This window comes from Heterobasidion irregulare, assembly GCF_000320585.1.
Source record: "Heterobasidion irregulare TC 32-1 unplaced genomic scaffold scaffold_10, whole genome shotgun sequence".
Lineage (NCBI taxonomy): Eukaryota > Fungi > Basidiomycota > Agaricomycetes > Russulales > Bondarzewiaceae > Heterobasidion > Heterobasidion irregulare.
The window spans coordinates 1,818,338-1,840,685 of record NW_009258206.1 but is presented as its reverse complement, the minus strand read 5'-3'; the positions used below and the strand labels follow the sequence as shown (position 1 = coordinate 1,840,685).

Genomic DNA, 22,348 nt, shown 5'->3' with positions numbered 1-22,348 from the left:
TCTCAATGGACTCTCGATGCGAAGGTGTCTCTTTTTCTTTCGTCATGTCCCATATAGAAGCGGAGTACTCGTCAATTCAGACTCGTATGATTGTTTTGGCCTTTGGAACTGCCTTTTGTGGTGAGCAGTGCAGTATTGTCGCGTCCGGTTAGAAGTGACTTTGACGTGCAGGCCTTTCCGGAACCCTTTTCTTTCTCTCAACATACTTTCTGGGGTAAGCTCCAACTTGTGTGATACTATAAAGACCCTAACCTGGTACAAGCTTCAAGGGATTGCAATTGAGGGTGAACTTGGCAATGTGGATCGCGACTATATTCATGTTTACAGTTTCAGCATCCCATTATGCTTTGAGCTGGGCGATCACACTGAAAGAAGTTCAAGGTAGCCTAAGCACCGTGCACCTTTCCGTGGATTGCTTCAACAGCGGATACAAAGGTTCCTTTGAAATACCGCGCAGCAGCCAAACGGTCAAGATGATGACTGCCCAAAGCTATCTTCCTATCATCAATGTCAGCCCTTCTCAACCTCCTTGTGGCATTTTCGCCGACTCCTGAATCTTCTTCAGTACCTCCTTAGTGACGGCATCATCGTCTGGAGGGCCTGGGTTTTGTGGAACCGCAAGATCAAGATGGTTATTGCCCCCATTTTTCTTCTCGTATGCACTTCCAGTGCGTGATCTTGAGCTGTCTTGATGTCATCGAAATTGATTGATGGTTTCAGTTGCTGCATTTTTTAGCGCCGGACTAACCTTACAGGCAGTCTTAACACCAAGCGCACCCTCTCATCGACACAAAGTTGAGAACGGAGCATCTCTAGCATGTGAAACTGCTGTCTGGGCGCTGACCCTGTCCACAAACGCTCTTACTACCTTCCTGATCGCATTTCAGGCATGGTGAGAATGGATTGTGTATATAAGATCCATAGATTGACTATCTACTACAGGAAGCATCATCGAAGGGCTAAGCGGCATTTTGAAAATGGGGGTCGCAGGGTCAAGGTGGAAGCCGTGCTTGCTCTCCTTGCTGAGTCGGGTGCATTTTATTGTGTTGTATGGGTAGGTATTCTCTTGGTCCTGTCCCCTATCCGCCTTACCCGATCCCAGATTGTGTATATGATCAGTCAATTTCGCGGACATATAAAGATGACTACGCCCTTCTTCGGACATGGGAGTCTGTTTACCGAAATGATGCCTATTATCGTAGTTAATGTCTCGGTATGTCGCTCTTGCCCTTTCATATATTTCCTCTAGTTCATACTTCATACAGGGAAGTTATCCCCTCATCATCATAGTCTTGATTTCATTACAGAGGACGGCCTGGGATATGACCTTTGATAAACCTCTCTCCACTAACGAGCACCTACATGAGCGGGCGGCAGACCAGACTGCCACGAGAGCTAGGGACCACAGCTCTTCCATAATTGAAATCCAACTTGATCGTTATGTCACGATACATGACGACAACTTCAAGGAAATAGAACAGCCTCTAAAAGCTAGCGTTCCCTAGATATCTTAGTACGTCTGCTTTAGTTCTAATGTAGCACTTCCTTGGATCCTTATCTGCTCGTATATCAGTTTGGCTCCAACTTTTGATGAAATACAACTTGTTGCTCACCGGTACCGTTCGCTGTATATTCATAATCCCCTTGGACAGCTGAGTGCAATCTCGCTTGTCAGTGCGAAGTCAACAGAACCGACATGAACTATGTAGCCCAAGCCATCACCCTCAAGGTGAATCGTGATAATCTATAACACTGATGCGACTCGAGCATGTCTCAATCTGGACAGGTCTTGAACTTATGTAGGTAGCTTGTTGAAAGATGTTGCTGAGTATCTCGATAGGCTAATCGGGATAATCGGACTTATGTAGACGCGAGCGCCTGTTGTACAAGACACAGCATACAACGGCTGACCAACTTGATCTAGCTTGACTCTCATCGTTACTGACATGGATCCTATATCCGTCGTACAAGCGATTTTTTCTACTGCAGTCGCCATCCAGAAATGGATTGATTTGTCGAACTCTAGGAATTCGACGATTCGCGAACTCAAGACAACAGTTTCCAGAATCTCGAGCATTCTCTCTCCATTACTCCCGATCTCATCACAGTCACAACCCTCGACGGTAGTTTCTCCTCGTCTTAACCCAGCAACCATCTCCTGCCTTCAAGATTTAGGCGAGACTCTCAGCCGTACCAGGGAGCATTTATCACTCTGGACGGACAAACGTTCGAAGCGCGTGGCGCTCCTGTCATTCCTGAGTCCTTCGACTGTCCTGGATGAGCTCCAAGACGACGAGAAACGGATTTCCCAGAGGGTCTCCATATTAGCATTTGCGCTGCAGGTATCTGATATGTCCTCGGGGAATCAGGCTGGATCAGTCACGGATCGCCAGCCGTCAGCGGTATCTTTTCTTGCGAGTGAAGAAGTTAGAAAGTTTTGGACCCAGACAATTGGAAATGAAGTATGTCAAGCTGTCAATATTCCTTTATATCTTCGATACTCATCTAATATGACTGAACAGGTGTCGTGCTGCCCTGGAAAGCCCTTCTGTGCTTCCCTTTCTCATTGGCTCAACATTCGTATCGATGAAGATACACGCGATATTCTTCTCCTACGTCTCGATGAGTTCGCCGTAGGCGGCGTCACTCCCTCCAGCCTTGACCAGTTCGTGGGACAACGAACTATGCTCGACGCCTTGAATCAAATAGGCGTAATGCGAAGTCAGTATGAACTTATCGACTGCCACGCTCACTGACTTTTGATTTTTTTTTCCACAAAGGAATGAACTCTCTTGAGCTGGCTTCGTCAATCGCGAATCCTCAAACCACAGACCTGCTCCTGATATGGATTGATGACAATCCTACCAACAACGAGCACCATATCAGCCATGCTCATTCGCTAGGGATCACGGTCGTTACGCTTATGTCCACTGCGTCAGCGAAGGTGTGGATTGAGGCTAATGATAGTCAGTCCTCCTACTCTTCTTCTCGGTCGTCCACGGTTCGATATACTTTCCTCACCGACAGAAATCCTCCGTCGCGCAGACCAAGCACGTCGCCTGCGATTCATCTCTGATAACGCCCGCTGGGAATCTTCGAGTGAATCTGGATTGCCGTACTCAGATTTCTTGAACCTCTCAGCGGGAGAGACGATCCTGCGCTACCTCCGTGGCCGTCAATTCACAACGCCCGTGCTCATATTCTCTGGCGCGAGTATCAATCTGACGCACTACGTGCTGAGCTATTTGAATACCGGGTCAACCTGGTATGATGACATTGTAAGTCGGTATATTGAGGCATTACAAAGTGGAAGGGACGATAGAAGCTGGATCGGATTCAACGTCGAGCCAAGCTATACAAACGACGCAGAATAAACGCTTCAGGATAGAGGCGGTAGGATGGGTGCATTCAATTCGGTATGTTTTTTCGGGGTATCTATGTGGCAAGGAAGCTCAGCTTCTATGTAGCTATTTTTGTAGAACAAGTGTCCATTAACGAAATGTTCAAAAGAAAAAAAAAATCGAGGCGTCTTACCCGGCCGGCCCTCGGAAACTCATTGTTTAGGAACACCACAAGCAGTATTCCATCTCTGCTCTTCATCACTTCCCGGCTGAGGCAAGTTAACTCCATTCAACGTCCACACCTACAGACGTAAGATCAGTTCAATTCATTACACTACGGATACAGATTTCAATAGGCTGCACTCACGTCTGCATCGGCCTCTTGGACATGCATCTCGATATCGACCGTTTCGTCCGGTTGTCCTACTCTCACACTTCTATACAATCGCTGCAAGAGCTCTTGCATCCGCGCAGGGTTGCGCCCACGTCGAACATATCCAACAAAGCGAACGTGTTTCTGGTCAATATCTCCAGCTGTGTAGAAATCTCCGCGCTCGCATGCTTGAAAAGCTACTTTGACGAAGTAGGGGCCGGCACCAGTCACAGCGCAGTGCGCATCTGTGACTTCTTTGGCGATCGTCTGCTTTTGCTCGAAGCTGAGGGAGCCCGCGTGATAGTAAAGGACATACAGAGGCATGTTCGAGGGGTTGGGAACGCCTTCGTGCGGCAAGACAGCTCAAGCCGTGTATAAGAAGACGAGGGGAGGTCGGCCATCGGCGTCATAATAGTCATCAGAAGGCATCAGGAGACGGCTTTGCCGATGGTGGGAGTACCAACATCACGAGTCCGGGTTTCCGCCACAGATTTCGGATTCAGCAACAATCTACTGCTTCGCGATCCAAGCCATCCACATGTCGCAGCAGCTATTAATCAACCCAGTTCCCACATACCCTGAGATCATTACACGTCGACGTTTCGCCACCATGTTTTCACTGGGCCGCCTCTGCGACTAACCATCGGGAAGACAACACTTCGACAACAGTCCTGGAATGCATTTTCATGCGATATCCGGGCTCCCGCTTGGACAAAAGGACGATCGACGAATTGAATTCTGTCTTGAAGGACATTCCGACGACTATTCCTGAGGTGGATCATGGCTGAGAGGCGATCTGGATTTGCCAAGTACGGATCCGAGGGGCGCTGTACCGCATGTACCGAGCTGGAATCGTTGTCTGCGATGATGCGGGTGCAATGGAAGGGTTTATGGGAGGGCAGCGGCTGTTGCAGTCGATGCTGATGGCAGAATTCAGGCCATGCTAGTCCTAAATTACAATTCTGTGTGGTTTTGAAAGCTTCTGACGCTTCGAGATGTGAGGTTGCTTCTGCGGGTTTGTGCTCTGAATAGAATGTGACAACCTCATCAAGTCAAAGATGGACGTGCCTTAGATATCGGTTCCGTATCATGATCATATAGCTTGCAGTATTCATCACACATTGAAGATTACCAAAACAGGGTTGAGAAACCTGAGGATGTGATATGATTTTAGACTTCACAACACAGTCAGACGCGGGACGGTGCTGTCTTCGTCCTCTCTGGCTGTCGTACACGTGAGACATCGAAAGCCCTAGCGTTGCATAGTGTCATGAAAAGTAACAATCAAGTTGAGCACGACATTTCGATTGCACGTACACGGACTTCTTGAATCGTACAACAGACTACAAAACAGCAAGAATCACAACAACGCTGCATACAATTTCCTCTCTTTCCGTTGCATTGCATTCCTCCTGATATTGAGGCCCGATTCGACCTTGATCAAGCTTACAGCTTAGCGCCGGAAACCTCGACGAAGCGCTTCTCAGCCTCCTGGAAGTCAATGACGTTCCAAATAGCGTTTAGGTACTTAATGTGAGCAAACCGACATCAGCAAAGAGATCGATCGAGAATCACAAGATGATCGTGTCAGCACGATTGCATCAAATAGGCGACTCACATCGACTTTGACGTTCAAGTACTGCAGGTAGAACGCATGCTCCCAAATGTCAACGCCAATGATAGGGACATGAGTGAGGAGCGGGTCCTGGTTAGCAGTGGTGACAATCTCAAGCGACTTGCTCGTAGGACTGTATCCCTATCATGATCGGAGAATCAATACGCAAGCATCGGAGCGACAAAAATGATGAATGTACAAGCCAACCCCAACCAGAGCCCTGAATGCCGGCGGTAGCAGTGTTGAACTCCTTCTTGAGAGTGTCCAAGGAGCCCCACTTCTGCTCGATGGCAGACTTGAGCGGGCCAGCCTTGAGCTCGCCGCCGTGTCCTTTGCCCTCAGCAGCGGAAGGCGCAAGGTTCTTCCAGAACAGAGAATGGTTGATATGACCTGTATGCGTGCGCGGGGACCGGTGATGACGCCATCAGTACCGTTATTAAGCAGGATGAAGACGAGATAACGCAGAGCGACAAACGAAGAGCAATTAAATCACGCACCACCGCCATTGAACTTCAACGCAGCCTGAAGAGCAATACGCTCCTTGGGAGTGGAGGTCTTTGCGTACGCCTGCTCGGCAGCGTTGAGAGCGTTGACATAGGTCTGATGGTGCTTTTTGTGATGAAGCTCCATGATTTGGCGGGAGATGTAAGGCTCGAGGCCATCATAGGTGTAAGGGAGGTCGGGAAGGGTGTGTGCGCCGGACATGGTTGATTGGAGGAACAAGTTCAGGGATGGTGGACGGGAGTGGGAGTGGATGGACAGAGGGGCTTTCTCGACGCGTATTTATCTGCGATTATCGATCCAGGCACGTGCTTAACACTCCCTCTACCGCAAGATGACATCAATTGCTGACGCTCGCACAACATTCCAAGATGAATGTTGTTGGTCAACCGGACGGTCTAAGTCTACTCGGATCCACCACAAGCTAGCAAATTTGTGATACCAATCCCTCAGACACCTTGTGTTAGTACGAAATTGTTCATTACATGCTGCCTCACTTGTAATCAATCTTTACATTGCTTAGCAGCCAACATGATTATCTATTAGACACAAAACACAGTACATCACTAATACTGAGCATTTGACAATGCACTACAAAATTAGAATCAGTCCTGCAATGTCAATTCACAGTTGTTATGACCAGACTGTATTTGATATTAGCTCCTTCGCAAGTTATGAGTAAGAGCATAGCACACATATAAATAGCTTGGGATGACTGTGTAAAAGGGAAGCAAGTTAGCTAAGACCGCATATGAGCTCTGAGACATGTATCTGGTGATACCTAGGCTGAACACAACCATTGGTGCAATCTCTTCCCTATTAGGTCCAATTAATTTGTCTATCAACATTATAGCAAGCATAGTAGTCAACATGAACCACAATGTTGTGTCTACAAGATAGTGGGTAGGACAAGTTCTAGAGAGTCATCAACTTCAAAATAGCTAAATTTGAGTTGTCTTATTGTATACCTATGACTAAACCCAAAAGGTCCTAGTAGTAAAGGCTCATTATTGCCTCCCTTCATCAGCAAACTCATAACTGGTCCCAGCCAATTCCAGAGCCCCAGATGCTCCCAAATGCTTAGGTCATCTAGGGATATCTTGCTAAATATTTATGTATGCCCAGATCTGGACAGATAGGTGCTCTATCAAAAAGCTGACTAAGAGGATATTTTTGGAGGGCTGTGTATAGAATGCCTGTGCTGCTTGAGAGTTTTTTGATATAGCCTTAGATAAGAGCTGAGAAGAAAATCCCCTAGTAATGTATCAGACTGTCATTGTAGCTATCAGTTAGATATTAGCTTGTTAGTGGTATTGAGATGCTTCCTTGCATCATAGCTTTCCAATGATGTATTATATGCCATAATTCTTCCATGAATAGGTACTAAGAGTGCGAGAGTAGGTGACACCTCACTGAGTTCAGGCATTCCAAAATTATTTCTAAAGTCTCAAAAAACTCATTATATATTGGTTGTTAATGTAGTACATTATGGCTATATAGTGGAGTGGATAATTCTTGTCTTAACATTGCTTTTAGCTAGTAGATAATTCAAGAGGTTCTAGGTTTAATTCCTGCCTGGTACAAATTGATTTTTGCAGTCATTTTATTGATGACAATTATCCAATAATTTCCATATGTATCTAGACATGGCTATCTAGACACCAGTGTGTCTGTCTAATCAGGCACTCACTAAAGGCATCTAGGGGCCTAGGAGTGCCTGTCTAGGCTAGTATAGATGCCTCCTAGTTTGCTGATGTTAGACACTGGGGCAAATAATATAGGATTGAAAGTGTCCAGATCTTTGTATATCTTCTTGTTATATCCCATTACTCTTGCATCTGCATAAACCCATAACCTACTTTATACTGTGGATTCCATTCTTTGCTTGCCACTAATACTTACTTACCCTGAAATATTTCAGTTCAGACCATATAGACAGGTCTCTATCTGTGGGGTCAGGTTAAGTATTAGATACATGCATAATTGAATCAACATGCCTAAGGGTTACATGAAGAACATATTCCAAGGAAGAGACTGCCTATCACTAAATTCTGGGAATCGGGTAAATCCAACAATGGTATTGATCTTAGCCTGCTCCCTTCTCTGGATTTCTGAGTATAAAAGCATACTTGAAAAGCAGGTGTTTTAAGGTAAAGTTTTTGATTTTTGTCCGGGTTGGTCCCTTATATGAGAGGCCTGACAGCGAATAATCGCGCTGTGGGACTTTCGGGAGTGGATCTGAGTTTAAATGGATTACATCGACCGTCTTGCTTGAACACGTTCTGCACCTGGCATCCACAATCCCGCCTTGAACATAGCGACAGTCGCTAATCGGGGAATAAAGGCATCCCAAAATTATCTGCATAGAATGTGTAAGTTATCCGTGCACCCAACCATCAGAGTGATCTAATTGATCTGAATCCTTATATGACTTACAATGCGCCGCTCGGCGGCACGTTGGACTCTGGCATCGATCACACAGCATTGGGTTGAACATCGAGAGCTGAACGCTGAGCCTGTATCGAAAATCGACGTTCAAATTTGAAAATTTGGGCCAACTAGGTAAGTCTCAATCAAACGTGGAGGCTATGAGTGATAATGATCATGCGATACGTTATAGAAATCGTGGACCACGAGTGCATCAGAGAAAGTGTCTACCTCTGAAGTAATGCGACGGCGATACCTGACGATGACCACTTTGATCAACAGAAACCACAACATGATATCTCCTCTTCATGCCCTGATCGTCGGCATTAACACCTACCCCGACGAATTACTCGGAAACCTCTCCTGCGCAGTGAACGATGCTCGAGCGTTCAGCACGTTCCTGCAATCTCACCTGCACGTCTCGCCGACACGAATTCACCTCCTTCTCGACAAACACGCGACTCATGACGGCATCATCGCCAACTTCCGTCAGCATCTGACTCACAACCCCAGCATCGCTTTCGGCGACCCTATCATATTCTACTATGCCGGCCATGGATCTCAGTATCCATCGCTTCCGTCATGGAGCACTGACGATGGACAGTTTGAGGCGATATGCCCTACCGATCGTGGAACGGTGGACCCTAAAACTCTCGCCATGATAACCGACATAGGCGACTACACGCTGGGCAACCTGCTGCTCGAGCTCAGCAAGGCCAAGGGTGACAACATCACCGTCATCATGGACTGCTGCCACTCTGGTAGCGGCACGCGCGCACCTGTGGAATTCAGACCACGCCTGGCGCCACCCCTTGAGAACGAAGCGGCGGTACTTGCGATGCTCCGGGAAAGCTCCGTGCTAGGAATCGAAAATCAAGACGAGCTCGACAATACTACGCGGCATTCCCGCCCTATCTCCTTCAAGCATTCGAGCCTGGCGACGCACGTCCTCCTGGCGGCATGCCTCCAAGGCGAGCTCGCATACGAGCACGACGACGGTTCCTCAGGCCTCTTCACCTCCGCGCTCATCGCCACTCTGAGCGCCGCGCACCTGCCACGGCTCACGTATGCGATTCTGACCGCTTCGCTGAACATTCAGCGGCGCATCCAACATCCGCAGTGCGAGGGTCGGCACAAGCACCGCGCGCTGTTCAACGGCCGCGCATTCGGCGCCAACAGGCGCCTCGTTCCGCTCGGCACGCCCATCCATGAGCCAGGAGGGAACGAACAGAAACCGATCTTACGTGTCGAGGCAGGCGCGATGCACGGGGTCGTGCCGGGCACCGTCTTCGCGGTGTACCCGCACAAGTTCTGCGTCGGCGAGGCCCCACACGCACGCGTCGTCGCACGGGACGTGCATGCGGTCTGGTCATCCGTCGTCCCGCTGAGCCTCGACGAGGCTGCGCCAGGGGCCTACGCGGGCGTCCTGCTCTGGGCAAACGATCGAAATCCTGTCTCGATCGCGAGCGGTGGTGCGATCGAGTCGAAGAGGCTGGTGAACGACATCGTGAAGCAGGGAAGGGAGGAGGGACTCGAGGTCGCCGTGGAGGAAGTCAGCGGCGAGGAGGTCCAGGGCGAGAGGCGCGTCGTGCTGATTGTGTCTCTCAAGGAGCATGAGATTACCGTGGAGAGACGTAATCTGGAAATCCCTACGCCCCGCGTGTCCTGGCCCATTCGCTTGCCGGGCGATGCGCTTGCGGCGCTCAATCGCGTCGCGCGATTCGAGATGCACCTGCGCAGGCATAACCCAGCGCGCCCGCTCGGGGACAGCGTGACCATGCGATTCTGCCGCCTCGGCGCAGGACGCACCAACCCACTCGGAAGCGACGGACACCTGCGCATAGGGGACGACAAGACGGAGTACGCCATTCTCCTGGAGAACCACTCGACGCGGGACCTGTGGGTCTCGCTGCACTACTTTGACCCCGCAGAGTACAGCGTGCACTGCATGTACGCGCCGCCGTCGGCGACGATGCGCGCGCCACTACGTGCGGGGCAGCAGTTAGCGTTGGGCGAGGGGAGCTCGGGGGTCGAGCCGTTTCAGTTCGTGCTGCGCGATAATGAGAAGGAGGACTCGGGGTGGGTGAAGGCTTGGCTGTCGGACGAGTATGCAGACCTAGCGATGATGGAAGAACTGGAGGGCGAGGCGGAGGAGATGGATTTCGACGCTGGCAGTACGGCAGGGACGCGGGCGGCTGGCGCGAGCTCGGTGGGCGGGGTGTGGGACACGCTGACTGCGATGGTCACAATTTCGGAGGTAACCTGAGGGGCGACAGCGCGGTTCATGTGGGCTGGGATCGCGAACGTCGGGACAGTGGCGTCGAGAAATGAGCACCTGTTTCAAAAACTCAGGAGACATTGTACGTAAATTTCGCGTGTGATTGCCTGGTGTCGTGAAGACGTACAACGCTACTTTTGCGTGCTTAATCTGCCCGCACAGAGAGAAGCCTCGCGATGGAAGACGCGAGCGCAGATCTCTGGCGTTTCATTTACTTCTTTCGGCGATCGATCACGTTGATGGGGCCAAGTCGGGAAGCCCCAGCTGCGCTCAGCTGTGATGCGCAGGATCCGCACGTGAGGGGGAGCGCGCCTCACCTGGCCTCGGGAGCTGTGCACCGTGGGGCGATATGAGCTGATACGAGCTGCGCCCGAGTTATCTGGACATCAGGCCAACCTCGTGTGCAGGGAGCCCCTAAGTCTCTTTGGCGAGAAGGCCAAGGCTTCTCGGGAGCGGCCGGAACTAGTGGCCGGGCAGTGGGACGTGAGAGAAATCAGGCGTGCGGGCGGCAGAAATGCGTGCGAGGCAGGTCAGGAAGTGACCCTGCACTGTTGGATTGAATGGTTGTCGTGGCGCACGAGAACATTGGGCGCTGGTGCTGGTTGACGTCGAGCGAACGGCAGGAGGTATGCAGGCGTGCGTAGGGCAGTTGATGTCACGCCACGGATTAATTGGCAGTCAGGTGAAAGAGCGGCGGGTGATTTCATATATTCACTAGAATAAAAAGATTCCGCTGAGGACGTACAGTACGTAGGTCGTTCAATATGGCCCAAGTGGGCTTAGACTGGTCATTTGCACGCAATGGACGGGTGGAAAGGGCGGGGCAGAGGGCACTACTAGGGTCGTGGAGAGCTTGTGCGAGGCCGAGAGGGACGGAGACGCGTGTAGTGGATTTTAATGGAGGGGAGGAAGAGAGGGGGTGGCTGAGCAGGAAATGTATTCTTGGTGGGGGCAGCTGGCGTGGGGAGAGGACAGAGGCCGGATCAATGTCCGAGGAGAGAGGTGTGTGTGGGAAGGCGAGGATTGTTATCGCAGATGTCGGGGCGATCGCGGCGGAAGCAGACATTAGGATTTTGGCTTGTCGGGTCGAATGGGGGATGGAGGGGGGCGTGTACGCGGTGCGAGATGGATGGGGGGGGGATGAGGGCGGGGATGAGGCGGGGGAGTGCTCGCCGGTCGGCCATCAGGGCGCGATGATGGGATCGATGGGGAGGGGAGGAAGAATCGGCTAGGGCTGAGTCAAGGGAGCGTGAGTGGGTCCCTATTTTCTGGAGTGTTTGGCACGCGTTGGCATGTGCTTCAGTGCTCGCGCTCAAGTACTTACTACTCCTCGCCCCTCTCCCCGCCCTCCCCCTTCCCACAGCAACTGCAGCCCTCTCACCGCACACACACCCGTCCTCGGCCACCCTTGGCCCGTGCCCGCGATCGTGCCACACCCGGTCGACTTCCCGTTTCATTTTCCATTCTCCATCCATCTGCTTCCGTTTCGCGAACCGACCGCCAGGATGCTTCCTGCCCCCACGCCGCCGTCCTATTCCTCGGGCCACACCGCTCTTCCCGACTCGGTCCACACTCCCTCCGTCACTGCCGCCCCTGTTCCCCGCGGTCTCGACGCCCATGACGACACTCCAACGGCACCATCATCCTTCGCGCCCACCCTCTATCACTATGACGGCACAACCGATCACTACGCCACCCCACATCATCATCATCCCTCCTCTTATCTCTACTCGCCTTCCGTCCCCGCCCCTCCTGCCCTCTGGCCTCCCCACACCCAACCCCACCCCGTCCTCGACCCCCACTATCCGTACACACAGGACCAGCACGTCCACCAGTCTTTCAACCACCCGGTGCGTTTCTCCTTCTATCCGCCATTTCTCAAGTCCTCGCCATTGACTTTCCCTCTCTCCAGACCTCCGATCCTCAGATCTACTACAGCTACTTCCCTTCTCTCCCCTCGCAGTTCATCGACGTCGCCACGCAGTATGGCACCGACTCTAGCTCTTTAGCCAGCTACGCTCTCCCCGCCGCCGCGACCCTTCCCACATCCTACACCGCCCCCAACCTCGCCTTCGTCCCCGGCGTCCCAAAACTCGAAGACTTTTCCGCACAATCTCCGCTCGCTGCCTCCACCTCCTTGCCACAATGGCCGTTCACTTGGACGCCCCCGCACGCCGCCCCGCTCCCATTCCATCGCCCGGTCCTCATCTCCCCAGGCTCTGCGTCTGGGCTCGATCGTGCGCTCGACGAGCAACGCATCACTCTACGTGTCGTTCCTGCACCACGTGACCCAAGCCCCGCGCCCAGTCTTGCGTCCGACGCCGCCTCGGGCTCGCCGGCGAACACGCCACAACCGTCCGTCTTATCACCGCCCTCTTCGTCGTCGCTGTCGTCTTCGCCAACACAGGTGGTCGCGCTGGTGCTCTGCTCGCCGCCCCCGATGGCGCACCTCCCGCTCCCGAACGAGGACATCCATGAAGACTTTGCATCGCCCGCGCCTGATGTGCCGAGCGAGTACCAGTTTGTCGCGGACCCGGCGGCGTTCCCGGGTCCGGATCAGCCCGCCCCAGTCCCGCGGAAGGTGCGTTCGTCTACCATGTTCATCCTGCTGCTCCAGCGCTGACCGTCAGGGTCTCCGTAGCGCTCTATACAGGTGTCGACCGCGGTGCCACACGAGCCTTCGGCCTCCTCGGCTTCGACCTCAACATCGTCTTCCCCGCCCATGGGCAGCAGCACGCCGTCCGCGTCCTCCGCCTCCAGCCCTGGTTCGTCATCTCCCTCGCTCGCCACCCCCTCCAGCGCTGAGCCGCTCGCACAAACTCTGCCGCTGCCGCCATCCTCCCGTGCACGCACAGGCTCGTCCTCGCGCAAAGTCTCGCAACCTCCAGGTACCACACGAAAGAAGCCCGCGCTCGCGTGCTTGTTCTGCCGCGAGCGCAAGATCGCATGTGGTCCACCTCCCCAGGGCAGCGAGGATATGACATGCAGGTGCGTTTCCTTGCGCCCGCATATCGAGGCTGTCGTTGCTTGGGGGTGTGCTGATGGCCGCGCGTGTCCACAGCCAATGCAAACGCCGACATCGCAAATGCGAATTTCCGAAGGAGAACCGTCGAGGTCAGCACAGGCGGCACTCGTAGTGCTCTGTTTCTTCTGCCGATCCCCTTTTTTGATCGTTTTTCGAATTGCTAGTGAGATCGTGAGGTGCTACGGAGGCGAAGATCCGTCTTCCCTTCTTCCATACCTCTTACTTTCCCTACTTTCGTCCTTTTTTTTCGTCTCTGTCCCTGTTTTCTCCCCTCCGCCAAGTTATTATGCTTACTGTTTACTGTCACACCCCACACGCTCTCGTGTACCCGCTTCCTGTCCTCCTCTATCTTCGCTGCCTTCCCTTTGGCTCTCGTCTCCCATATCTCCACATGCGCCATGCTTCCCCGTAGTCTCCTTCTTCCACCTCAAAGACGACAAACAGGATAAACGCGTCTACCGCCGCATCGACCGCGGCTGACACTTCCGCTCACGCGCCCGCTTCTCCGAGGCCCCCTATTATCGAAGTAATCTACATATTCATATGTACGCACGCCGTCGCCGCCAAGCCTTCCGACCTGCTGCTCCATCCCGCTCCACCCGCACGTATTGTATATGTAGCTTACGCGTATGTCCTAGTGTCTTCTCCCTTCCCCGTGTATCATTCTTGTGTTGGTTTCTGTCTCCCCCCTCCCATTCTCCCATTCCTTTCTTCGTCTTCTACTTTTCGCGTCCGCCGATCCACTGTTAAGGAGGTCTGTCTTTCACTTGTCTATCATAGCCCAGGGTACCGATACCGATGCCGATGCCGATGCCGACACCAATGGGATGTCTCGAATTAGGGATCGTCGGCATGTATCACCACTATCACCACTATCACCACTACTACCACTACCAGTACTATTGATAAAGCCAGTATCTGAGTACGATACGATACGATACGATATTCAGTATACCTATACCCACTCGTACCGGGTCCCTCGTAAGATACTTAGATGTATGGAGGCACCGCTGCGGGAGAAGAGAAGACGATTGAGCTTTTTTGCATGTTCTTCTTGGTACTCGTGACTTCTTCCTCTACGCCTGTTAGTCAACGAGTCTAAATGGGTCGGGGCGCGGAATGAGGAGACCTCCCTGCAGGGAGTGCTCGGGCCGAGTCTATATTTGAGGCCCCGCGCGCCGGCCCGGTGTGAGTGGCACTCCTGAGTTTGCAGGATTGTCGGTTTTAAGTGACTTTTGGACGCACTGTAAGTGCCTCTCCCCCACCTTCGTGATACAATGTGCCTCGGTCTAATGCGACTCTACCCCACTTTCTAGACTCCCTTGAATGCGAGCAAAACATAGCTCGTTCAAACTTCAGTGCTGAACTAGTCGAAAGGTCCTTCTGGCTTCTATGACTTTGTTCGCAGAATTCACAAAGAGTAGTCGGACTTCGCGCATCTGAGGGTACAGTTTGGTCTCCAATATCGTCCCTGGTGAAAATCCTTGTTTGCAGCTTTGTGGCGATTCTGCATTCGTCGCCGGTCATTTTTCAATCCATAAAGGTTGGTAACTCTCCGACTACTGGCTAGACTGGCGCGCGGTACTTCGCCATCTTGTTTTGTATCCATGATCCAAGCACGAACAAAGCAAACGGTACAGCCACCTTGTTGACTTCGCTTACGACCAATTCGTCTGGTGCACAGGCCACACGCTGATGTGGCGGAGGCAAAGAGTCTCGACCATTGTGCGGTTGGACCACGGCCACCCACTTTTGCCCTGTATAAAACCAGTTGAAATAACGGCGCTTGCCTGTTGATCTCGACTTATTCTTATAAAGTCTAGGTTCGTCTCGTTTTTATCTCCTCCTACGATCAGCAGATGCTGATGAAGAAACTTTTAGTGCGCCATGGCTTCACAAAACCTCCACGATGACGTTCTCAGGAATATGCTCTCGTACTTAGACCAACACACACTTCGCGCGGTGCTAAACACCTCTATGTACCTGTCCGGTATCGCTACCCCTCTAATCGTTCGAGACGTCATTCTCAAGAGGTACCCTAAACAAATCGAATGCTTCTGCCAATTTGCTCTCAAAAAGAACTTGTGCCAAGGCATCAGGCGACTGACTATGGTCGGCAATAGCGTCTCGTCCCTCCACAAGTATGCAGGTTGTGGTCTTGTAGAGGTCCTCCGGGCCAGCACTCGGCTCGAGGGACTTGCACTTGACATGAGGCTGCTGAGATGCTACAGTCCACTGAGCGACTGGCTTGCCAAATGTTGGCCTTCGTTGCCTCTCACACTGTCCAACATCACTCTTCAAAATGTGCGCAAGCTCGTCAACCGAACCGATCTCACTTTACAGTTCTCCCCGTCCTTCCGCGAGAAGACAAATCTGGGGTGGTTTTTCGACCTAACTGCTAAGACTGTGAGACGACTCACCATCCACGACTTCCCTGACTCGGGCGCATATTACTTCTACGCGGACTGGCATGATAACTCTCTGCGGAACCTTGTCTGGCCGAGGCTTAGGTCTTTCGAATCTGCTTGGGACGAGCAGCTCCTCTTCTTGGGACAGTACTGCCGCAACCTTCGCAGGATTCGGGTCAATGGTTACTGCGGTGGACCCATCCATCTTAGTTATCTGCAGGAGCGGATGCTGCACCAGGGATGCCAGTTATCTAGCTTGCACATCCCTGTTGCCGTGGCATCCCAAGTCAGCTTCGACAATCTCATCCCTCCGGCGTGCATATTTCCGCGGATCGCCAAGTTCGCCAAAAGCCTCAAGTTCCTGTCCCTTGAGGTTGGCAAAGACTGCCCGTTGGATGTGTTGTTCGAAGCAGTCGTGCGTACATTAATATTGCTTCGCGATATTCTCGACTTATCAGCCTCATTCCATTGACGCAGGTGTCGATGGCAGTTACGGAGCAGGAGTGCGACTGGCACGCATTTTCCGAGCTTCGCTATCTAGCATTGACGATGACGCCACGGGCTCCATCCAGCACCGGGAACGGCGCCTCTGTCGAGACGCATCATCCAGGGCTGCTGGCCATTCTGTGGCTCGAGATATTTCCGCAGTTGGAATATCTGGAGCTAGAAGCTAGGGGTATTAAAAGCTGGGAGAGGAGTTGGTGGAGGCCGGACGGGAGCGGCGGAAACCGTGTTGTCCCGGAAAGTGAGGGATTGTCGGCTCGAGAACGTTTTGAATGGGAAGGTGTACTATAAGGTGGCGATCGGTGCTGCCGTGCCATTGGTTCCTGTATGTCGGATACGACGTGTTCTGATATAGAAGTTGAGTAGAGTGTGATTTTGTATCTTTCTAAAGTACTATCGACGGCCGTTCGTTACTCAACATTTTTGAAGGTGTAACACTCACCAACGCCAAACGATACTGAGTGATACCGAACACATGCTCTCGGTGGTCAAATGGGACTCAAGGCATGAAAAGAAGTGATACGTATTGCTATATCACAAGCAAATACAGGTGGGATAGTTTTACTCGTTAGTATGATTGTGGGCCCAACTCTAGATTTGTTGTCGTCAGCTTATGGTCGGTTTGAGAAGATCGTCCTTCTGGGCGGGCAAAGGTTGAATGGCACTGGATAGGCGCGTGTGTCATCAATTGATATTGCGATTGGTGTAGAGGTGTAGTGGGAGCGTTGGGTTTATACTTTATGATTATAAAAACAAACTAAACGACCTTGTTCAACGTAAGCACGTTGTTTGTTCAGGTGATGGAAACGCGTACTCACTTTAGGTGCTATACTGACAATCTTGCCCCAGCCCTTCATACGAAGGTCCGCGCTGACCACACCACCAATGCGTGTACCTAGCATCTCCCGCTTATTGTTTAACAGGACAGCAGCGTTATCGTCGAAGCGGATCCACCGCCCGTCTGGACGCCGAATGGGTTTCCTGGTACGAACGATGACAGCACGTCGGACGTCGCCTCGCCGTACCTTGAGGGCAGTGGAAGAAAGCTGTGCACTTGCAGATACGGGGCGCGCACGCTTGACTACACAGACGATCTCGTCGCCAACGCTGCCCCAGCCGTTATTGACTTTGTTTTTGAGGACGTTGACGCACTCGACGAGGAGGGCCCCTGAGTTGTCTATAACCTGCCGTAAAGACATATCAGTAGCAGACGTGAGTTACGGTGAGAAAGCATACATTGAGGGTGCCCTTGAGCCCAATCATGGTCGGACGGCGGAAACTGAGAAGAAGGAGCGTAAAGCGACAACAGAACGCAACTCGAGCAGATGACGCATTTGGGAGTATGTTCCCACGACTGCTGCTCTCCGCCGGCACTTGGAGCAAGTCTCCCGTCGACTCTGAGGAGCCCTCCAGTCCCCTCTCTTCTTAACACCATCACCCCTGTATATCATCACAGCCGTTGCAATGCCAGCATCTCGCAGAGGAAGTGGTAGCGTCACCTTGCCCACCGGGCAGGTACTGGCGATCCATACCAGAACTCAGGATGAGGAGGATCTCCCTCATGCGACCAAGAAGTACGCGCGTGCTCAATCTCGCTGCTATCCCTCTGAGCTGATAGACATGTCAAAGGACTATGGCAGATCACCTTCGCAAATATGAGAGCTTGTATGTATTTGATATTCTACAAGTGGGTCTCAACTGATCATGACCATCTGCACCCGCACAGGTTCACTCTCACCCCGCAGAGGATGCGGATGATTGTTGAGGCATTCAAGGATACTTTGGAAATCGGCCTGGAGAAACCGGGTCAGACCGTCGTGAGTGTTGCCCGCGTCTTTGACTTTACTGCAGCTGGCTTCGGAGATATCCCGCGGTCACTTCCGACCTTCTTCTCCCGGAGTGCATCGCAGATCTCAGAGTATGACTATCACCACTCTTAATTATGATCGATATGTTTTGCTCGCACAGTGTGTGTAGGCTGTCTAGCAAGACCTTCATGCTGGTCTATTTCGACGTAACTATGGGCTTTCAGCTTCAATGCATAGGTTTACGTTCGCATGCCATTCAACTCGGGATCCATCCCGTCGATCATATTTCTATCGTGTTCGCTGATTGAAATACCACCTCAGCCCATGATCCCAACCTTTGTCTTCGGCTGGCCCACCGGCACGGAAACCGGAGATTACCTTGCTCTTGACCTCGGTAAGTCAAATTTCTCACAAATGCGGATTGGGGAGCGATTTACACGGACGTTACAGGCGGAACGAATCTCCGTGTCTGTCTTGTCACTCTCCAGGGCGAGGGAAAATTCGAGATTACGCAGTCAAAATACCGTCTTACCGAGGAGCAGAAACAGGAAGACGGACAAAAGCTTTTCGATTTTTGCGCGGAATGCCTGAAGACGTTTGTCACGACCAACTTGGATGAGGGGACCATCAAAGAGGGAGAGCGCTTGCCTCTTGGATTTACGGTGAGCTTCGGCAATTGTATCAATCTACTACTACATTTCCTTCACATTTACGTCGGCCTATATGAATTCTTTATTTATTTTTTACATTCCTCATGGCAAGTCAGCTAATAACTCAGGTGTTCGTCTTTTCTAGTTCTCGTATCCGTGCACGTAAGTATCTGCCTATTTTAAACGTCCTTTGATACCTGCGCCCTTTTGACTAATGGATCTTCTTATGTAACTAATAGCCAGGAACGCATCGACCAAGGTGTTCTTATTCGTTGGACCAAAGGCTTTGGAGCCGCCGATACGGAAGGCCACGATGTCGCAGAGATGTTTAAGAGAAGTCTAGAGAAGCATGTAAGAACTTCTCGTTTCTTCTTGGTACCTGATTTCATCAAATGGCGAATCTTCAAGGACGTACCTGTAGAGTTGACCGCTCTCATCAACGATACGACTGGCACGCTCATTGCCTCACACTACGTCAACCCACGCACGAAGATCGCCGTGATCTTCGGAACTGGGTGCAATGCGGCCTATATGGAGCGTATTGGTGGCATCCCTAAAATCAAGAATTTAGGATGCGACGACGATGACGAAATGGCCATCAATTGTGAATGGGTACGTCTCTACCTCTCGTTATTCACCCCGAAAATTCAGAGTCTCCATTACTAATTGACTTCAGGGCGCGTTCGATTCGTTCGAACATGAGCACCTGCCAAGGACAAAGTATGATTTGACGATCGACGAGAGCTCAAACAAGCCGGGTGAGCAGGCTTTTGAGGTACGTTTATTGTTGTTCCCCTATCTCGAAATGCTGCTTTTCTGATTTATTCTATAGAAATTGATCTCAGGTCGTTACCTTGGCGAGATTCTGCGTCTCGTCATCTGCGAGCTCATCGATGACGGCGTTCTTTTCCTTGGCCAAAACACATACAAAATTGAGATAGCCTATGCCTTGGACACTGCGTTCCTCTCGCTAATGGAAAGGTGGGGTTCTCTCTCTCTCTCTCTTTCCATCCGAGACCGCCTCTTCTTACTCAATCTGTAGTGACCCGACAGAGGAGCTTCTCATGATCATAGGGATATTCTCCCATTTCTTCGCCCTCGAGACGACGCTTGCTGAGCGCCAGTTCTTCCGTGCTTTGGCAAAGCTGGTCGGGCGCCGTGCCGCACGGCTAAGCGCGTGTGGTATCGCAGCTATCGTGAGCAAAATGGGATACCTGGAGGAAGGCTGCTCAGTCGGTGCCGATGGCTCGTTGTACAACGTGAGCAGTACTTCACGTTCACAATCTTTATTCCTTTCAAGCTGACGCCATGGCCTAGAAATACCCTGGCTTCGCGGATCGGGTCCACGAGGGGTTGCAGGATATCTTTGGGGACAAAGGACGGTGAGCAGAGTACACAAAACGGCTCGGTTCGTACAATCGCATTGATCGCTGGCTATATCAGGAACATCATCACGCACCACGCTGAGGATGGCAGCGGTGTAGGAAGTGCCATCATTGCAGGTACGATCTGGTTGCATTCCGCCTCCACATTGCTTCTATCTGAACCTCTTCCTGCAGCAATGACAAAGATCAGAAAAGACAAGGGACAGTATCTGCATGTCTAGTTGTGTTTGTTTCCCGCTCCGAAGCCCTGTAGCTGTGTTAAGGCCCCTAGAACGCCTCGATAGCCCAAATCGTCTGTTTTCTTTTTATCACCTCTGTGTTTTATGATGGTAGTTGTAGTATGTAGGCCGCGATGTTTAGCAAGGAAGAATTGTGAATTGTAGAAGGATTCCACCATTCGATTATACCGCCATGCTGAAGTGGCACTATCAGTACACGTACGAAACATACAAGCTTGAGTAACTGGACAAATAAGTTCAATTAGATACGCATACTGGAAGCAATGTGGCGCCGATCAGTTTATTCTACAGTGGCCCGTGGGATAGAGGAGATGCTGACCTCAGACCAAGAAATTATTCATAGGTAACATCGCAAGTCGAACGCGGAATGACGAATCACTGATCTTGGTCCGACTCGAATATAGACTCGTCGAAAGGCAAAGGTATCTGAAAAGATACATTTAATGTCATAGAACACCGATGAGTCGTCAGCGTACCCGGGCGACCGAGGATCGAATCTTCTCAGCAAGTTCTTGGCTGAGCTGGCCCATTGTCTCGGCATTATGTTTGCACACCTTGCATTTCATCGCCTTTATGACGGACGGGATGATGATGCTCGGGTCGAGGACTATCTTCCAGTAGGGTGTCTGTTCCAATGCAATTCGACAACGATCCAGATAGTCCAGGACCCATATGACGGAGTACCGCGAGTCGTTACGATATCGAGAATGACCTTCACGAACGCAATTGCATGCCGCGACGTAGTAAGAACCCAAAAATCCCTGCTTATAGCTAGCACAATAGGGCTTGTAGTGTTCCAAGAGTTCGATGGCCGTCAGGGTGCAATGTGCGCGATATTCGAAATGGCTTTTCCGTACGGCAGATGATACCTCATAATTTTCGACGAGTCCAGTGGAAAGAGAGGAAATGGATACAACTGGGTGCTGCAGTAGTAGCTGCGCTGCGGCATTCGCAAGTTTCGGTAATTTGAAATGGCAGGCGACCGCGCAAACAAAATCCGGCTTCTCCTCTGCGATACGCATAAGAGAGGCTTCCAGAGCTGCAGGAAGGCTGTCGATTTCATACTTGTCCAGCACCTGCAAGATTGTCGTGACGTCTGTGATACCATCGACAGTCTGCTGGGCCATTGGGTATAGCAATCTTAGAAACATATCCAAGGTGTGTTGGTTCTCGGCCATGACAATTACGGGAAGATCAAGGCGTTGCAAGTCCAGACTCGAGTCAGTCAAGTTTGAGGAAAACATGTTCTTGAAAAACGGAGATGCTCTCGATAGGATGCTTTGATGGACTACGAAGTCAAGGTTGTCGGAAGCACGAAGGATGATGTCGCCAAGGTCATCGCAAGGCCGGACTGGTTCATCGGGATCATTCGTCCCAACCCAATAGTCGAAGGGATGGCCTGCCCAAGGAATCCAGGGAGGGTCTGACATGGATACGAAGAGTGTGCAAGATGAGAACAGGCCGTGGCCTAAGTGCTTAACTTCGGAAGGAGTGGATTGAATCTTGAAATAAAAATCGATACACCTTTACTCACTGTGTGATCTGTCTACTCATGCGACGTCGTAGCTGGGGTACTGAGGTCTTCGTCAACCACCGTCCGATAGAGAGGCAATGGAAACCGTCTGGTTCAATGGTCTATATCGAGGACGTTTGAGAGACATGTTGTACGGATGAGTGAGTGAATGATAGATTTAGTGCGTACCAGTTGCGTCCGTCAAGTGAAGCGAAGGCGAGGCTGGGGGCCGCCCGGGCTGGCCCAGTCCGGCGTTACGCGCACTACCGGCTTTCGGAAAT

The 22,348-nt window shown here is 51.5% G+C and overlaps 12 protein-coding genes across 12 annotated transcripts; 6 read left to right on the top strand and 6 right to left on the bottom strand.

Moving 5' to 3' along the window:
• Positions 1-86: 86 nt before the first annotated feature.
• On the top strand, positions 87-1,505 carry HETIRDRAFT_411750 (uncharacterized protein; the record flags this gene model as incomplete). Its single annotated transcript, XM_009552819.1, has 9 exons — positions 87-120; positions 172-214; positions 263-381; positions 436-509; positions 566-655; positions 756-892; positions 943-1,054; positions 1,103-1,213; positions 1,266-1,505. 9 exons carry the CDS (start codon positions 87-89, stop codon positions 1,503-1,505), a joined length of 960 nt encoding a protein of 319 aa, XP_009551114.1.
• Positions 1,506-1,946: 441 nt separating this feature from the next.
• Positions 1,947-3,374, top strand: HETIRDRAFT_326533 (uncharacterized protein; the record flags this gene model as incomplete). Its single annotated transcript, XM_009552818.1, has 4 exons — positions 1,947-2,462; positions 2,523-2,721; positions 2,781-2,966; positions 3,028-3,374. 4 exons carry the CDS (start codon positions 1,947-1,949, stop codon positions 3,372-3,374), a joined length of 1,248 nt encoding a protein of 415 aa, XP_009551113.1.
• Positions 3,375-3,387: 13 nt separating this feature from the next.
• Positions 3,388-4,723, bottom strand: HETIRDRAFT_411748 (uncharacterized protein). Its single transcript, XM_009552816.1, has 3 exons — positions 3,709-4,723; positions 3,535-3,643; positions 3,388-3,467 (listed from the first exon to the last, which is right to left on the bottom strand). Exons 1-2 carry the CDS (start codon positions 4,036-4,038, stop codon positions 3,554-3,556), a joined length of 420 nt encoding a protein of 139 aa, XP_009551111.1. The 5' UTR covers positions 4,039-4,723; the 3' UTR covers positions 3,388-3,467; positions 3,535-3,553.
• On the bottom strand, positions 4,302-4,496 carry HETIRDRAFT_327460 (uncharacterized protein; the record flags this gene model as incomplete). The annotated part of the gene is made up of 1 exon (XM_009552817.1): positions 4,302-4,496. The coding sequence occupies one exon, from the start codon at positions 4,494-4,496 to the stop codon at positions 4,302-4,304; it is 195 nt and encodes a 64-aa protein (XP_009551112.1).
• A 437-nt stretch (positions 4,724-5,160) lies between the features above and the next one.
• On the bottom strand, positions 5,161-6,034 carry mnsod1 (manganese and iron superoxide dismutase 1; the record flags this gene model as incomplete). The annotated part of the gene is made up of 4 exons (XM_009552815.1): positions 5,161-5,241; positions 5,333-5,470; positions 5,529-5,719; positions 5,827-6,034. 4 exons carry the CDS (start codon positions 6,032-6,034, stop codon positions 5,161-5,163), a joined length of 618 nt encoding a protein of 205 aa, XP_009551110.1.
• A 2,515-nt stretch (positions 6,035-8,549) lies between these two features.
• Positions 8,550-10,682, top strand: HETIRDRAFT_460710 (uncharacterized protein; the record flags this gene model as incomplete). Its single annotated transcript, XM_009552814.1, has 1 exon — positions 8,550-10,682. One exon carries the CDS (start codon positions 8,550-8,552, stop codon positions 10,521-10,523), a length of 1,974 nt encoding a protein of 657 aa, XP_009551109.1. The 3' UTR covers positions 10,524-10,682.
• A 123-nt stretch (positions 10,683-10,805) lies between these two features.
• Positions 10,806-11,601, bottom strand: HETIRDRAFT_454875 (uncharacterized protein; the record flags this gene model as incomplete). The annotated part of the gene is made up of 2 exons (XM_009552813.1): positions 10,806-10,865; positions 11,281-11,601. 2 exons carry the CDS (start codon positions 11,599-11,601, stop codon positions 10,806-10,808), a joined length of 381 nt encoding a protein of 126 aa, XP_009551108.1.
• Positions 11,602-12,040: 439 nt separating this feature from the next.
• Positions 12,041-14,040, top strand: HETIRDRAFT_173721 (uncharacterized protein; the record flags this gene model as incomplete). The annotated part of the gene is made up of 3 exons (XM_009552812.1): positions 12,041-12,385; positions 12,448-13,116; positions 13,177-14,040. The coding sequence occupies 3 exons, from the start codon at positions 12,041-12,043 to the stop codon at positions 14,038-14,040; spliced, it is 1,878 nt and encodes a 625-aa protein (XP_009551107.1).
• A 1,407-nt stretch (positions 14,041-15,447) lies between these two features.
• Positions 15,448-16,763, top strand: HETIRDRAFT_429779 (uncharacterized protein; the record flags this gene model as incomplete). The annotated part of the gene is made up of 2 exons (XM_009552811.1): positions 15,448-16,383; positions 16,446-16,763. 2 exons carry the CDS (start codon positions 15,448-15,450, stop codon positions 16,761-16,763), a joined length of 1,254 nt encoding a protein of 417 aa, XP_009551106.1.
• Positions 16,764-17,216: 453 nt separating this feature from the next.
• Positions 17,217-17,735, bottom strand: HETIRDRAFT_125339 (uncharacterized protein; the record flags this gene model as incomplete). Its single annotated transcript, XM_009552810.1, has 3 exons — positions 17,217-17,221; positions 17,287-17,656; positions 17,709-17,735. The coding sequence occupies 3 exons, from the start codon at positions 17,733-17,735 to the stop codon at positions 17,217-17,219; spliced, it is 402 nt and encodes a 133-aa protein (XP_009551105.1).
• A 161-nt stretch (positions 17,736-17,896) lies between these two features.
• On the top strand, positions 17,897-20,718 carry HETIRDRAFT_389219 (uncharacterized protein). The gene is made up of 14 exons (XM_009552809.1): positions 17,897-18,046; positions 18,102-18,137; positions 18,199-18,289; positions 18,602-18,674; positions 18,731-18,942; positions 19,076-19,092; positions 19,170-19,281; positions 19,339-19,542; positions 19,607-19,705; positions 19,763-19,911; positions 19,973-20,189; positions 20,248-20,312; positions 20,374-20,432; positions 20,490-20,718. The coding sequence occupies exons 1-14, from the start codon at positions 17,937-17,939 to the stop codon at positions 20,534-20,536; spliced, it is 1,491 nt and encodes a 496-aa protein (XP_009551104.1). The 5' UTR covers positions 17,897-17,936; the 3' UTR covers positions 20,537-20,718.
• Positions 20,719-21,021: 303 nt separating this feature from the next.
• On the bottom strand, positions 21,022-21,984 carry HETIRDRAFT_327788 (uncharacterized protein; the record flags this gene model as incomplete). The annotated part of the gene is made up of 1 exon (XM_009552808.1): positions 21,022-21,984. One exon carries the CDS (start codon positions 21,982-21,984, stop codon positions 21,022-21,024), a length of 963 nt encoding a protein of 320 aa, XP_009551103.1.
• Positions 21,985-22,348: the final 364 nt, after the last annotated feature.